The sequence below is a fragment of the Candoia aspera genome, chromosome 15 (genome assembly GCF_035149785.1).
Source record: "Candoia aspera isolate rCanAsp1 chromosome 15, rCanAsp1.hap2, whole genome shotgun sequence".
Classification (NCBI taxonomy): Eukaryota; Metazoa; Chordata; class Lepidosauria; order Squamata; family Boidae; genus Candoia; species Candoia aspera.
Window position 1 is genome coordinate 8,138,683 of NC_086167.1, and position 17,948 is coordinate 8,156,630.

A 17,948-nucleotide genomic window follows, 5' to 3' on the forward strand; every position below is an offset into this window, starting at 1 on the left:
TTATTTGTCTCACATCATTGTCTGTCCATGTCTCTATTTTAAAAATTTGTCCCCTCTATCACTTATCAACACACTAATTCTCATTGCATCAAAGCTGAGACATAGTTGGCTATAAATCCTAATTGAAAAATAAATAATTATCATGTTACCTTTTACTGGATTAATGTTTAAGCATGTATCCAGTCTCAAAAAAAATAATAATTGACTAGTGAAATATTTTCAAACCATGGTATTTTTAAAGAAGCAACTCGTTGACTAAAAAGATATATTTTGAGCAACTGGTTTGATATTTATACTGGTACTAAACTTATTTTTAACCAATATAATGTTTTAATTTTAATTAATTATAACTTAACAACATTATGTAAAACTTCAATAAACGAGACCCGTTCACTAACCATTATCACCAGAGTTAACATAAATCAGTCTCAACAATGTGTCATTATATGCATATTAACAGTTAACCCATTATCCAATTGTCTGTTTCTATGTAGTCAAAATGGAACCACTTAGCATAAATGAGAAAGATCAACAGACTCGAGAACCTGCAGAAAAAATTATTATACTCTCCACCCAAGCTACGCAGCACAATCAGATCTAATCATGTTCAACAGCCATGAAATAGCGACTTGATTGATTTCTGGGGTGGGGAAATGGAGCTTCAACAAGTGCTAAAATACTATTTTTATTTTGAGAAGTAGTTCAGCAATTCAAAAAGAGCCGTTTGTGCATCTTGAGAGTTACTCAAACTAAGATGTTTCTATATTTATCCACTGGATGGTCCCTAAATCCATAGTAACCTAGGTTTACAGCATCCCTTGTATTGCAACACAAATGCAGCAACAACTGGCAATTATTTGTTTTTTAATTCCAGTGCACGATAGTGATTACGCTCTAATCAAAAGATCGAACTGAGATCAGGAATCCCAAGGTTAACTACCAGGCTCAACAGGTAGCCTTGTTCACTTACTATTTGCCTTGTGCTGGTTAATGACTGCAATAAAGACTACTACTTACTATTTGATTTCATCTAGTCAAAAACAGTAGTAAAGATGTTTAAAATCAGTATTATGTTTTCACACCTGGCAACAGAGCAGCAGCTCTGAACAGTAAGAGTTCCTAGTTAATGAACAGACTAACAACCTTGCTGTTCAATTTGGTTTCAGCAAAATACTGGATTATTATTACTAGAACCAGTCAATGTGAAGGCAGTTGGGAGTCAAAAGAACAGACTGATTAAACAACAGTTTAAACCTATTACCAAAACTGTGATGAGGAAATACTAATTTAACTCAAGTTTCCTATTTGTAATTCAGGATTTTTATTTTTTTAAAAAAAAAAATCCCAGTCCATTTCACTAATATGAAAACTCTCATTTCATAACTGAAACTACTACTCAAACAGGCCAACTGCAAAGAGTTCTTATCTATAAGGCATAAAACTAATTTAAATACAGAAATAGAAATAGTATGTTGAAAATTTCAGAGTGTGTCATACTAGGAAAATTATGTGCCGATAAAGATGAGGCATTTCTTAGCTTTCAAATATTTTGGTTAGACAGAAAACAGAAGGAAGCGCATCTTTAAAATTAGTAACTTGGGGTATATTCTACTAATGCCTTATGAAATCTATAGTTTGTTTAAAAATACCAGCCAGAAAACTTTAGCAAGTTTTGAGATAATAGCCAAAGCAGAAAATGGTTCATTAAGCAAGCAATCAAAACTATGGGCCCTGGCCAGAAATGAATGTTTGTCTCAAACAATGGAAAAGTTTAATCAAAATAACATGAGGAATCAAGCCTTAGCTTTGAAGAACTTCAAGAGGAATTCCAGATTGCTAATTCTACTGGATTTCCAGACCCATAATAATACTGTAGCATTTTCTTGGCTACCGGAATTTGAAGAGAAAGTTCTTAATGGGCTTATTTTTAAGCAGGGAAAACTGATTAAACTGACTCCCATCAGATACCTTTTGTTAGTAGGACAGAAATAAAAGTAATGGGTAGAAGAACAAAATAACCAACTAAAAGGGCAGAAGCAATAAATCCTAAAATATTCACCCTGGTCCTTTTATACCACTTCTTCTCGTATGTTCTTTTGAGAATATCCAAATATAAGTAGTATAGTGCTAAATCAGGTAGGAATGCCCTCCAAGTGAACAAACTACATTAAGACGCATCCCTCTTAAAATCCAGGTGATTACTAAAGATGTCGAGGGTTGGGGGCAAGTAAAATAATTGTGAAGTTTGAGACCGTAGATTTTTGTGATTAAAAAGGGCTCACCAGCTAAACCTAAAATGCAGGACCATATTTAAACAGGAAGAAAAGAAACAATGAACTTGTCAGAGACCCATAGAAATGCCACAGATTTATTGAAGTTTACTTGAATGGATAATATATTTTTTCTGGGATAAATAATGAGGCATATCATCATCTTATGTTACATTCTGTTTTATCTGGTCAGTGACCAAAATAAATATTATCTATTTTTCAATCACATTGGTTATTCACTGCGAAATTTGTCATCAGCATAAACTTAAGAGTTCATGGGTAGAATTGAATTTCTAGGTATTTAATGTTATAGAAAAAGGTATTTTAAAAAAAATTAATACTTTGGAACTGAAGCAAGTTTCAACTGAGTTAAAAGGAGTCTGCTAGCTTTAATATCAACTCCTTAGACCAGGGTTTCTCAACCAGGGTTCCGTGGCACCTTAGGATTCTGCGAGAGGTCACTAGGGGTTCCCTGGGGGATCACGATTTATTTAAAAGATTATTTCAAATTAAGGCAATTTCACATTAAAGAGGTAAGTTTCACTCTTTATTTAAAATAGTTTAAATATTTTAAACTATTTATAAATATATAAATAGTTTAAAAATAGTTTAGGAACACTGTTAATGCATCTATACAGGCCAACCCATGAAACGAATATAATAATTTTCTGATGTCTGGCCTATCTTTGAGCCTGAATGTGCAAGGGTTCCCCGAGGCCTGAAAAATATTTCAAGGGTTCCTCTGGGGTCAAAAGGTTGAGACAGGCTGTCTTAGACCAATGGTTTTCAACCAGTGGGCTGCAAAAGGTCCACAGGTGTGTTGCATCAGCGAGAACCCCGCCTCCTGTGACATCACCAGCGGCGGACTGCCTCCATTTCTCCTCCTGAGTCCAGCTTTGCAACTCGGAAGTCCCGCCTATGAGATGTGTGCTGTGAGATGAAAAGGAGTGAAAACCTCTGCCTTAGACAAACATCTGTGTCGTGCTTCTTTTGGACAAAATGACCAGCTGTTATTGCCAAGACCATCTATATCTATAGTCGCCCAATGTTGAGATGGGCGGCTATAGGAATTAAATTAATTAAATAAATCGTGTCCAGGTCTCTCCCTCAACTGCCTTCCCATTTTCTTAGTGTTTAAGCTGGGGGGGACAAAGATAGAGCAAAAGTGTACGAAAAGTTTGCTGTTGTGTTGAATGCTGTGGCTTCAGTAAACTTCCTTAATTGCAGCTTCACAAACCTTATCTTCTGGGCCCCAGTGGTCATCACCCTTCATATGAACTACAAAATTTCCTCCCCTTTTTAAGGTCTTAGCAAAGAGAGACAGACATCTTTTCTCATCTGTACAAAGATCGGAAGAAAATTATGCTCTTGCACGTTGCCTTTCCATGTCTCACTGAAGAGTACTCTTTTACGCCTCTCCCTGAAGGGAACTGTCTGCCAAAGTCAGATTACTGTTACAACTGGAAATCCACAGCAGCATTAACAGAGCCTTAACAATACTCACCTTTCCAACAGGTTGTGGATCGCCTTGAAAAGCAGCGTTCTGCACTCGTATGAAAGCCCATTCTCCCAAAGTCCCTCTTCTACCACTGTAAAGGAGAAAAGCAGCAAAAGTGTTAGTATAATATCTTTCCAGCTTTTCTTGGGTTGTTGGGCAACGACAACAGCTTCAGGCAGAGTGAGTTAAGAAATTTTCATTTCTGTTGCCTAAATCCTGAGATCAGAATGACTAAAACGCTTAATTACTCATGGTTGTATCTGTTCCATCTATCTTCTCAACATACCCGTCTTCAGTAATATGGGCTATGATTAAAGATATTCACACAGTTGCTATCAATTGTACAAAAACTGAAAGATCATTGAAAGAGCAGCATAAATAAATGTTGCAATGCCAAGCCCACCTCTGCCATGTACTCTGGATAATTCTGGATTCACTCTCAATCAAAATCCTATATGCATAAAATTGGATTCATCAGACGTATCGGGAGGGATGGCAAGCAATCTAAATACGTTGGGAACCGGGACTTGACTCTTCACCTTCACTGTAACCAAAAGCTTTCAAAATCCTGTCATAACTATCCTCTGCACATGAATGTACCCATGCGCATGGATATACATGCCCACTTTTACTTGAGCTAACACACTTGGCTTCGTCCAAAAACCATACACCTCCAAACACAGAAAAGCTCATCAACAGGCCAGTGCAAAAATTCTTTGGCTGACAGATCAGCAGCTTTATTTTATTTTTTTTTTAAAGGGTGGCAGCTGTGCTACCCTCTCAGCTTCTGCTCATTTTTGATAATCCAGTCTCTGAACTGTACAGAAAGAAGTCACGCAGAGATCACAACGACAGACGTGGCTGGTTAAAAATATTAATACCAGTTACTGCAACACTAATTTAAAAATCCCCCCTTTCAAGTCTGCTTGCTTTTAACCTGTTATGCTGTTCAGTCTTAACACTGAAGATATCTCGTGCAAAAAAACAAAACAAAAAAACTAAAATGCCCAATGAGATTTCATATCCCTCAGTATGGCTAACAGCTGATTTGAAAAGGTGGGATTTGTATTATAAAAATAGCACCGGCACAAGATTAATACCACCGTCCTCCAGTGCCACTGCATTTCCTACCTGATGTGTAGTTGACCTTTAAACAAATATCTGTACCCACAAAGGAAAGAGTCCAGAGCTAGTCCTACCTACCGCTTCTATAGTTCAGATACCTGAATTAATTAAAAGTTATTGTCCTGCTCACTGACTTGCTATTGTGATGCTATTGGCTGCTGCAAAAAGGCCGGGGAACATACGTTATGGGGCACGATTAGTTGTTTGGTCATTTAAAATGACTGAAAATCAATTTCTTCCTCTGTTGTGCTGAAAAGCCTTCTAGACTAAAGTGTGGCACATAAGATAAGGAAGTAAACAACTACAGATGGAGGTTTTTTGTACATTTTTTTTTAATGAAGCTGGTTTTTTTTCCCTATGATGCCCTTTCTTCGGCATTAAAAAAATCAATTTAAAAATCCGATTCATTGGTAAACGTCTACATAAAATAAATGTATCAAAAATTCAATTACCACAGACTGGAACTAACAACATTTTATCTCTGGCTGGATTTGTCCATTTAAGTGACAAATGCAAAAGTATCACTGTGTCCCAGAAACTGACATACGAAGCGGCATTGATTCTGAAATTCTGCATTAAGGCCATAAACTGTCTAATCAAATGCAAGGCTATTGATCCATTATTGTTGCATTACCCCTGATACCCTGCGAATTGTGTGTTTGAAGCTCATTCTGACTAAATGGACTTGCTACTACAGCATGCACAGTGAGGCCCTGTGTACTGCTCAAATGCCTTATGCTGCTTTTAGCTAAGGAAGTGTGTCATCATGTCCTATTCAAATGATGTGGAAATACCTTTGCCATCAGGCCATCAGGATCACATTACTCCATTTGCTCTGAGACTATTACAAATGCTCCTTGTGACGCCCATGTCCTCATATGGTGTCCTTTTCGTGAGGCCCCAAGACGTGCTCAGATCTCCCCAATTTGAGGGTCATACTGATAGATTTTACATTTATTTCCTTTTAAGGGATGCTGACTTCACACTCACACACCAGGTGGCCAAATATTTTTATCAAGTTATACAATTCTGCAAAACTTTTAATTAGATCCATTGTTTCACTGTTTTATTGTTTTCCTTTTTCCCGACAATGCATTGCTGGATTAAACTATTTTCTTTTATTGTAAAGGCTGGTCAAAGACTGTAATAAAGATATTCTATTCAATTCAATTCCTTATGATGCCGCAGTGACTTAAAAAGAATTCCAGCTGTGTGGTTTGCAGCCCCTCAGCTCACGCTCTTCTTCAGTTTTAAGCCTATGTCGAAAGGCACCAATTTTTATTTTCTCCAAGTGGTAAATACTTCTCGGCAAACCAGTGTTTCTTTCGTAGCTATGACACAAGCTTGGTTGGTTTTAAACAATGCTATAATGAAAGAAAAGAGTTTTCAACTGGATGTGTGGCACCCTATGTCCCTGAGAAGAGGGCTTTATGTCAATGTGAGTACAGCTGATTCCAGCAATGGCAAAAGAGAAAAAAGTCATCAGCAGTTGTACTTGCTGAAAGGCAGCTTCCTCATTAGCATTTCCCTTCAAAGGAAACACTCATCCCACATCTCTGTACTTGCAACCATCACCATGAAAAGCATTTTCCAGCATATTTAGCCCTGACTAAAGGGCACTCTGTAGCATGAGGGAGAGAACATTGAAAAACAATTCATTAGAGTAGTAACAGCAGAGCTACTATTTACTGTTTTTCAATAGTGTGCTAAAACTAAGGCCTTCCCATTACATAATTAAAAAATCACACCCAAAGAGGAAACTATGGTCACCTTTGATTCAGGGAAGATACTTCTACTATACTGGAAAGCTACTGCAGCTGAGCCTTTTTTTATTGTGGATATGTGTGTGTTTGTAGCACATTTACGCATTAAACTGGTAATTGCCCCACAGGCACAAAATTCCCCCAAAACAAACAAAATCCAATAAACTGGCTTTTAACAAGTCTTAAATGAAGCTTACGATAATCTGTAGAGGACTTTCAACTACCTCATTAGTTTTCCACCTGGTTTCTACTTTAAATAAAACAGCTCTGCCGTCTCATTTTGCTGATCGATCGCGATATGTTTCATGCTCAGCTCTTATTGGGTTTCCTTTGAAATGCTCTTCATATGTCTATGAGAAACAATGTCTCTTTCATTTGGTCTTTTCACTTGCTTTCAGGATTGTATTGCCATGTTATCGCCAACTCCTTTGTGTTTTTTCAACACTTCCAAATACTGAAAAACAGGGCTGTATGAACATAAAACTGAAAACATGCCATTTAAAAGGACAGTTTTAAACAAGACTCAGCTACTTTCACTGGGACTAAGGCATGCCTACTTCTCAAGGGTCAATATGCAGAATATTATTAGACAGAAACAGAAGCTGCTAGCACTTGTTTTCTTATCTAAGTTTTTCATTTTTATGTTTTGATCCCTCTTCCAGGCTATGGGGGGCACTCAACATGCTCCACAACTGATTCTAACTCAAGACATTCACGCTCCACACAAAGCAACGATGGCCGTGCTCTACCGAAACACTTTAACAGCAAAATCACCAAGATAGTTGCTTCTCCAAAATATGACCGCACTGGGGAATGTAACCCAGCAGAAGGGTTTGAATTCCACATATAAATCCGTTCAATCGTGTCTGACTCTCGGAGACTGCCTGGAGAAGTCCCTGCAGTTTTCTTGGCAAGGTTTTCAGAAGTGGTTTGCCACCATTGCCTCCTTCCTGGGGCTGAGAGAAAGTGACTGGCCCAAGGTCACCCGGCTGGCTTGGTGCCTAAGGCAGGACTAGAACTCACTGTCTCCCAGTTTCTAGCCCAGTGCCTTAAACCACTACACCAATCTGGATCCTTTTTTTGATGCCTTCAAGTCAGTCTTGATTCCTGGGGACTGCCTGGACAAGTCCCTGCAGTTTTCTTGGCAAGATTTCGGAAGTGGTTTGCCATTGCCTCCTTCCTAGGGCTGAGAGCGAGCAACTGGCCTAAAGTCATCCAGCTGGCTTGCTGCCTAAGGCAGGACTAGAACTCACCGTCTCCTGGTTTCTAGCCCGGTGCCTTAACCACTACACCAAACTGGGATGGATGGATGGATGGATGGACAATTACATTAAAGCACCTGATAAACATGTTCTCTTCTGCCTACTAAACTAAAAGACAAATGTTTTATTTAAAAGACACTGCTCTTGTCAGAGAAAAACAAAACATACAAATTCTGGCTTGCAGTAAGAAATAATTACCTTGAAGTCACCAGGCAGAGATGTTTTGCCTGAAATGGATCTTTTACGTATGAAGCCACAAGAGCATTCACACTGCAGACAGCCATATGTCTGGTGGATGCATGGGATAGGCTACTACAAGTGTTGAAGAAAGTAAAAAAGACCATCTGGATATTATATTATATTATATTATATTCTAGATAGATATTATATCTAGATGTAGCAGATTTGGAGGAGGACTTCTCACAAAGGCAATCAGCTGACTGGTAATTGCAGCATTAAATTAGGCAGTGTAACAATAAATGCAGTTGAACAATAAGAGATCTCAGATAAAGTAAGAGTTCAAATTATCTGAGATCTCCTACCCTTCTGTGTTATGGGGTGTATCTGGGCAGCTACACTGAAGGTAGGGGGCAAACCATCTTCTCTGTACCGTTAGATAGAAGTTTCATTCAAGTGGAGCTCACTCTTGGTGACACGTCTTAGTAACATCATAAACGCAATTTCCCACTGCTGCCTTCTGGGATGTGCTTTCGACTTCCCAGATTAACCCAGACCCCTGGGACTTCTTGGTAATCTCCCTCTGAGTGCTAATCAAGATCAATCCAAATTAATTCTCAGAGCTCAGCCAAAGTTGTCTTGACACTGTCATCTAGCTGGACCCATTGTATGACGTAACATCTAATTTTATTCTGAAAAGCTCTTCCCAGCAAAACAGAAACCCGGCAACGTACACTGCTTTCGGCTGTCATCAGGTCTGAAAAGCAAAATTAAGCACAGTTCTTGGAATGAAGAGTTGGGAACCATTTCAGGATTTAGGCAGAGGATCCGGAACTTGCTACCAGAAATACAGCCTAGAGGTGCCAAAGTCCACTTTCTACGGAGTGGAGATCCAATAGTTATGACTGTACAAAAGCTATGAAAAAAGAGATAAACAGAAAACTGCCAAACTACAAATGAAGCCTCAGAGGAAGTTGTATGGCTCAACCTGTCCTCTAGGAATATTTCCAGGCATAATTTTTTTAAAGGTATAGTACCAAGGGGATGAAGAGTGTTCTTGATCCCTCGTCACGGATGTTTGGCCAGGCAAACTTGAAACAAAGTCCCTGCTAACCTTTAATGTTAAAGGAGCCAGATAAAGACACGTATTAAGTCTAAGTGTACCCAGTTCTGAACATGAATGTTATTCACTTATTGTTCTATTTTATTTTGGATAGTTTTGTGCTGCCCTATCTCTTGCTAATAAGGATAGGTCAGAGAGATGCTTATTTATTTATTTATTTATTTATCATATGGCACATTCGCATCACAGTTCAATAAGATAAAAACACAGGAAATAAAATACAAGATGTAAAATATAGAGTATAAAATTATAGACATATGTCTAGATTACAAATATAATTTTTTGCTTCATTTGTCACAGCCAGGAAATCGGCGAAATCTCCATTATAGGCTCTATTTTGGCACTCTGTCACTATATGTTGGATAGTTTGTTTCTTAGCCCCGCAGTCAGAGAGATATAAACCAGAGTAACTAAAACCTCCCAGTATGTAGCCACACCTGCAGAGTAAGGAAAAAAAAAAAGTGCTGAACCAGCTAGGTCAAAAAGTACTGTATCTGTCGCTAAATGATACACACAGCCAGCAGAGGGAGCTTACCAAACTGAGCTTTAGGATTTGTTAAAAACAAGTCACCCCAGAAGATTTGCACACACTAATAATCCAAAATAGGATGTTTCAGAGGTTCTCTTACAATGTATAAATTGGTATTTCAAAACAGGATGGCCAAGTTCAGCAAAAATTGGTCATCCAAGCCACAGACAACAGTTTGTAATCGGGGCAAGCAATTTAGCAGCTCCATCCTTCATCCCACTGTATAACGTTACGCAGCCTGAGGATACAGGAGGGTTCAGAAAGGACTCCCCTATTTGGTACTCTAAGGCTTCCTTTTCCATTTTTTGCTGGAATGTGATCTATTTTTATTGCTCAAAATAATAAAACCTCCTCAGTTACATAAGAAAACTCTCTGCTGTTCTATTTATACCTTCTGTACATTTTTAACCCTTCAGAAATCAGAATAATGGGAATAATTTCTTTGTCCACACCTCAAATTCATGGGCCTCTTCAACCAACCGGAGCACAACATATTTTGTGGTGGAGTGTGACTCTAAGATAAGCAGCTGCAGCTTTCATCTCCAAGGAGCACCACAACAGTCACTTTCTGCAGTCATACTCCAGATGGTTGTGACCACCAGTGAACCACTATCTCATTAGAGATATAACATCCAGTTGACAGTCAAGATTCACATCCAGTCTGGGGAGTGAAAGCTGAGGTTCCATAGCCCTCATGGGTGTGAACATATGTTTACAAGTACATGGGCGAAGATTACCGAGTTCTTGGAAACTGGGCACATTGCATAAGATGCCCCAGCAGGCTGACCCACAGCGCTACCATTCATGACTATCTATTGCAGGTCAAATTGCTACAAAGGCCTTGCCATGACTTGCCATAGCAAAGGTCTTGCCACAGTGTTTGTGTGATCCCAGGAACAGGCACAGCTCCTTTAAGAAGGCACCAATGCCCGCTCTGAGGGATCTTTTCAGCTTTGGATCCAAAGCACAACAGAATAATAATAATAATAATAATAATAATAATACATTTTACTGACTCATACAATTAGCCTTTCTAGCTAAACACTGTACCCAAAATGACTACTAATGGCATTCCAGGATTTCGAAGCTTGTTTGAAAATGTCAAGGTGCAAATGTATAATTTTCTGCATGCAAAACCTATGTTCAATCCTAAGCCATGACCTTTCTTACATTCTCATCTTTGCATTGCTTCAGCTGATAAGACTTCCATCCTACCTTCACATTGGCTTATCTGAATTCATCTTTTACAATATGCAAAGATTTGCAAAATAAGGAATTAAAAAAATAAAATATAATGAATGCGAATAAGACTAGCTGAAAGTTGAAAATACTGATGCACACACTGCAAGAGTGAACAATAAAATGAAAAAGGAAACACTACATGCACCTCAGGCATAATTCTCACATTTTCCATGGCAACCAGACCTGAATCAGAAACTCAACAGATACACTGCGTTTGGAGAGCAGGGCTGAAATAAGTTATAAATATACAAGGATGAACGAGGTGGCTTTTCATTTCCCCTTTGTAGGGCAGGACAATGTGTTCAGATCCTAGATACATCTAATTGCCCACAATCTCCAACTGGGGAAAAAAAGGCCTATAAATACAGGTTGTCTTCATTAACAACCACTCGTTTAGTGACAGTTCAGACTTATGACGGTGCTGAAAAAACTGAACTACAACCAGTTCTCACATTATGACCATTGCAGCTTCTCCATGGTCATGTGATCACGATTCAGGTGCTTGGCAACCAGTTCACATTTATGACTGTGCACCATCCCATGGTCACATGATCGCCATTTTTTACCTTCCTGGCTGGCTTCTGGCAAGCAAAATCAATGGGGAACCATGTGATTCACTTAACAACCACATGGTTCACTTAATGCCTGTGGTGATTCACTTAACAACTGCTGCAAAAAAGGTTGTAAAATTAAGGTCAGATTCGTTTAATGACTGCTTTGTTTAGAAACCAAAATTCTGGCCTCAATTGTGGTTGTTAAGCGAGGATTACCTGTAGTGCATTCCATATTTAGCATTTATATCCTGCCTAACTTCAGAGACTCCAAGTGGCTAACGTTCAAATGAAAACTTGTAAAATAGCAATATTAATTACAACTGAAATACAGTAATAGTGAAAAAGGGATAAAAGCACTTATCAGGATTAAAAATAATCCATGCCATAGCTCTTACTCTTCAAATACTCTCTTTACAGAACCCAGTCTGCAAAAGATAGGAATGTGGGGACTATATAGATTTCAGGGGACTGCATATTCCACAGCTGTTTTTTTCAACCTAGGCAACTTTAAGACGTGTGGACTTCAACTCCCAGAATTCCCCAGCCAGCCTTGCTGGCTAGGGAATTCTGGGAGTTGAAGTCCACACGTCTTAAAGTTGCCTAGGTTGAAAAACACCGTTCCACAGAGATAGAGAAGCTGTTAGGGAAGGTCTGTTCCCGCATTCCCCACAGCTCGATCTGTCAAAGAGGAGGAATCGAGTGGATTCTTCAGATGGTTCAAATGGGATAGGCAGATTCCCTCTGGAGAAGATAATCCCAATTTATTTATTTATTTTTTACTGTACTTCAGAACAAAAAAGGGAGTCTCAAGATCTTAGGTCAGCCATCTAACACAGGAGATTAAATAAAGTTTGAGCAATAAACTGATCAGAGAGTTAAGGGGGTGAGGCAGAAGTCTTTTCTACAAATTTGTTCATAACGCTTTTTAAGAAAATGCCTGTTAATTGCTGCTGCTTCAATCCCCACTGCCCCACACATTTTCCTTCCCCTTTCCTGCAAATACTTTTAGTCACAAAAGAATACATCAGATCATACCAACAATAAGAATGACAGAAATTGGAGATCAGCCAACTCTGAAGTGATCATACAAAAACACAGATGTCCTGGTGTTATTATTCTGCACAGATTCTCTGTCTGATATCTTCTGTCCTACGCAACTGGCAAGATCATTCTGAGCAATTCCAACAATTACATTAAAATTTTTAAAAATCTGCACAGTCAGGTCACAGACAACGTCCTTCCTAAACCATTTCAGATTCTACACCCAGGGAAACTAGATGGCACCATAAAAGCACAATAATGTTGACATAAATCAATGTGATGCTGCCAGCTTGTGCCGTTCCATATTAACTTTCAGAGCCAGGTTCTAAATTTCTCTATGCAGTACAAACTTAACAGTTCAAAGTTTGATTTAATGTTACCATTATCCTAAGACAACTTGTTACACTCCCAGTTTTCTTAGATATTTGTATAAGAATTAAAACAAACATACACTACGAAGGACTACTGACTCTGGTATACCGTGAGTTCCTATTCCCATAACAGGCTTGCCTAAAAAGGACAATCCACAGGCAAAATTCAGTCCCAAAAATGAAATAAATTTGTAATTATTCACAGGAATCTTCCTAGCCCTTATTAACCGCAGACTACCAACAGAGAGATAGCTGAAAAAAATAACCAGTCAAGGACTTCTTGTCATGCCAAGTATACTACAAATTGCCCAAGAGAAGTGAGCATAATATAAACAATGAACTTAAAGTATATCCTGGAAAGCCAAAAAGCTGGATATAACACACTAATGTGTGTACCAGCTGCACACAGAGAGTCTCTGGATTGCGGAAAGATAAATGCCAGCTGGGAAATGCAAAGTGCAAGACTGTTGGCAGTATTCATGCTTGGGTTATGCTGGCAGAACTATCTGGGCATGTTCAAAAGGGGTACATCAGCAATGAGTTGTGCTCCAGTTTAGAGAATAACACCCTCTACTGCTATACGCATTTTTTAGCAATTATTCAAGCAGGCTCCATGGACTATTAATGTGAATATGATGCTTTGTAGGGGCTTTATTGTGCAGAATTACACTACAGCATTACATATTCAAAACCTTGAATTTTGGGGGGGCGGGACATAGATGCTTTACCAAACAGCCATTTTCTGCACATTTTCATCATCTAAGAAAATCTTCAGGTGGGAGCAATGGTTGCAACACAGTCTTGGAAATGCAGCATGCTACAACATATATCATACTGAACTAATGTGGATGCCTATTGTAAAATATGCATGCAATATGTGAGGAGGATGTATATAAAATTCAGTGCCTGACCTTGCTGAAACGTTCTCATGCTGTAGCATCAAATCCCCCCAACCCATTTCTGCTTCCAAATAGCTGAAAAACCTGTGCTTTTCCAATGGCTTCTTTATATCAAATTTTGACATCTCTAAATTCTAAAATGATTCTAAAATACTAACTTTGAGTCACCTCCGTGTACAGAACGACCTTAAGTTTTACACCAAGAACTGCCGTAAATGGACCCCTTCCCCCCCCCCCCACAATTTGTCATTTCTTATAATACTGCTAAAACCAATCGGGATATAACTATTCTTTTTTTAACTGGGTGCAAAACAATGTTAGTTCATCCTGCTTTGTTGTACCTTTTCCTTGCTGTGAAGACAATATCCTAAGTGCCTAGGAACAAAGGCTTTAATAGTCCAGCAGATCATTTTATCTGTAAAAATCTTTACAGGGATTTAATTGAAATCAGAATCGACATTGCCTTCCCCACAGTCTTGGTGTTGCCCTAAGCTAAAATTTGTGTTCCGGATGACCATAGAACCCTTGTCATAACGCATTAGCCTCAGATAACAGTCAATGAGCATCTCATCTTTCTGTACTTGCCTGGGGCCACAGCTTCCCATTGCTTACAGTCAAATTGGTTACATTACACAGGCATACCTACATTTTTACTGATCACGTGTGATGGGGAATCCCTGAAATCTTTTGTGAGGTTCTTTGGTCTACAGAACAAACATACCAAATCTTGCCCACAAATCCAATACTTACCATCCAATTTAACTACAGGGGTGAATATAACCAACAGAACATCCAGGAATTGCTGGTTCTTCACTTAATGTATAGCTTCACTTTAAGGGCATTCTACACACATACTAGGGGACGCGGTGGTGCTGCGGGTGAAACTGCTGAGCTGCTGAGCTTGCCGACTGGAAGGTCGGCGGTTCGAATCCGCGTGACGGGGTGAGCTCCCGTTGCTAGTCCCAGCTCCTGCCAACCTAGCAGTTCGAAAACATGCAAATGTGAGTAGATTAATAGGTACCGCTTCAGCAGGCAGGTAACGGCGTTCTGTTTAGTCATGCCAGCCACATGACCACGGAGAAAGTGTCTACGGACAAACGCCGGCTCTTCGGCTTTGAAACAGAGATGAGCACCGCCCCCTAGAGTCGGACATGACTGGACTTCACGTCAAGGGAAACCTTCACCTACATACATACTACTGCATGCTTTAATTTCAATTCTACTCAGACACCAAACAAATCACTGCTTGTACTAGCCATAGTTAACACTTTAGTTTCATGTGGGCCTCTTCTATGCCTTTTCAGAAAGCCATATACCACTCTCACCATTGCTGTCCCCTGATTGCTGGATCCTATAACAGATCTCTAGGTCTTAGCAGCTGGAGGATCTAAAGACCCCACGTTACACATCTAGTGTTCTTCCTTCTTGCCACATCTTGCAAGCACATTCCTCCTTTGCATACTACTGGTAACCAAAGTGTATATGTATTTAACTGCCACTGAAATACAGTGTGACAACATTTAGCCTTTTCTTCAGAAGAGAATACATGAGGCAGATTTTACTAATACACTGAATGTGAAAAGCAAGAGCAACTGAAGCATGTAATTCAATAATTGCAGACTAAATATTTCAACTAAAACTTGGAAGCATCTTTCACTTCCAAGCATTACATTTTGTTTGGTTGTATACAACTTCTTTGAATAAATGAAACTGTCTGCCAAGCCACTGTGTTGAATGCAGAAGCTTTTAAGCTACTGGTCCATGTTACTTACTAGCAGAAATAATTAATGCAACTCAGGATATCCACAATACACATTTGGCAAAATATAAAACCTACCTTACTTTTTATTTAGAAGAGAGCTGGTTTCAGAGGATTTTGTTTAGACAACCAATTAATTAATAAAACAGACTATTCCCATGCTATGAGGTAAGGATTGGCAACCTTCTTGGGGGGGGGGGGGCAGAGGCCATGCTTTCAAAGCCGTCACTACTATTTCCGGGGGACTTGGTGAATATAAGCTTTGTTTTTTGATGTATGAAATTCTCATCCATGAGCATAAATAAATAAATCAAATATAATCTACCACAATAAAACACATTAAGCTATGGCTTGTTTAATCCTGATTTACTGGATAAACCAATAGACACATGAAGTCCACATAACACATGAAGTCATATTGCACAGTTTACAAAATCACAATGGTTGGTGTCATATAATATACTAAGACCAAACCAAACAAACCTCCTGAGGATTAATGTCTTGGGTCAACTGAGCCTCTGTTTTATATAAAGATATGACTATTATATTTCCACCAACTTCAAGGCCAGAACTGCTTTGTACAACCCAGCCATTTATTCAGACCCCAGTTGTTCATGCTGAAATGTCAATGCAGTAACTTCCAAGTCAAATGAACTCCATGTATATCACTGCCCACTTGGTTCCAATTTTTCTATGCTACCTTGACTTCTCACAAGAGTAGAAGGATAGAGAAGAGAATGAATGAATGAATGAATGAATGAATGAATGAATGAATGAATGAATGAAAATAAGAAATATGCAGACAGACATTGAAGAACGTGGGGAAGGAAGCCAAGGTTGTGGCTTTTTTTTTTTTTTAATTAACAACAGTGAACTTAAGGTCACTGTCAAAGAGATAATAGGCAGTTCACCATCATCAATCGTCAGTCATGCCGAACCTCTTGTTTGTACGCAGACAAACCCAAAGCAATGTGGCAGGACAAAGCCAAAAGGGAATAGTCCAGGCCTTGTAACAGCTTTCATCTAGGGATTACACCTCTGGAGCCACCTGGATTCATCTTGGAAACAAGAGGACCTCCCATGCTTGCAAACCCAACTGGTTTTATCAAGGCAATCATGCAGAATTGTGGCTTAATTTGCATTTCCTTCTTCCTGACCATCTTCCTACATCATATTACAATTAGGTGTATAATGTGCCACTCAGAAGTTTCCCACCCTTAGTAAAAGGTATTTTCACATCAAACATAGATAAAAGATTTGCAGGGCTTATCTGTGTGTGTAAACACAAACACACACACACATTTTTCCCCCAGATTCTCTGAGCTGTCATATTGTTCCAGATTGTTTAAATCTTTCCCTTCCTGTGCCCTATTGTACATATCTTTACTTAATGGCACATGCTTAGAAGAAGAATACACTTTTGTTGCAAGTGTTCAGAGAATTTTAACTCTCTAGATGTAAATCTTCTATGGGTTTAAAAATATTTTGATTGGTGAGAAATTTCAAAACAGGGCATCAATCCAGTTTAGACAGCACAGGTTTTTACTCAGAAAGGTTAATTTCTACTTTTGCTACCAACCAAGGTCTTTTTAAAACTTATTTAAGCACTTATGTACATATTATAGGATTTATATGCCACTCTAATCAACACAACTCTGAGTGATGTACATTCTACAATCCAGTAACTGGATTAAAACACAACTAGAGCTGACATTCAGCAAAACCAATTAAGATAAAAACAAAACAAAACTATCATTACTGACATCCTAATTCCCCAATGTTCCTTGGTGCTACAATTTCAGGAGCCGTTCAACTATTCTTGCTATTCCCCCCAGTCCTTCAGAAGAGCTAAGTTTTAATGGATATATGGCCCTTCTAAGTATTAACAAGGAAGTGGATATCCTTAACTCAGAGGTGTACCCTTAACTCAGAGGGTATCCACTTTGGGAGGAAAGAGACTGAGCAGGAGAAGGCCTCACCCTCAGGGTCCCTACTGTCAACATTTCCTCAGAGTCAGGGTCCAAAGCCAGCTCTCCATCCTAGCTCTTACCAGACAGGAAGATACTATCTAGAGAAGGCAGACTCACAGATATCCAGATGCTAAGCCTAAAGGACATGAAGGGTAACAATCAGTACCTTGGATTGCACCTCAAAGCCTAATGGCAACCAATGCAGCTCCTGAAGTATGGGTGCCACATGGGCAAACCAAGTGGACCCCATTATTACTCAAGATACTGACTTCTGGACCAGCTGAAGATACCAGATGCTCTTCAAATTTGATCTTCATATAGATCAAATTGCAGTACTCTAGCCATGAGGTGACAAAGGTATTAGT

The 17,948-nt window shown here is 39.0% G+C and overlaps 1 protein-coding gene across 2 annotated transcripts in view; it reads right to left on the reverse strand.

The window, feature by feature from the left end:
* Positions 1-17,948, reverse strand: part of MED13L (mediator complex subunit 13L) — a 156,539-nt gene that overhangs the window by 89,882 nt on the left and 48,709 nt on the right. For both annotated transcript variants that reach the window (XM_063315733.1, XM_063315732.1), the window contains exon 3: positions 3,775-3,859. In XM_063315733.1, coding sequence (XP_063171803.1) covers positions 3,775-3,859 — 85 coding nt within the window. The remainder of the gene's footprint in view (positions 1-3,774; positions 3,860-17,948) is intronic.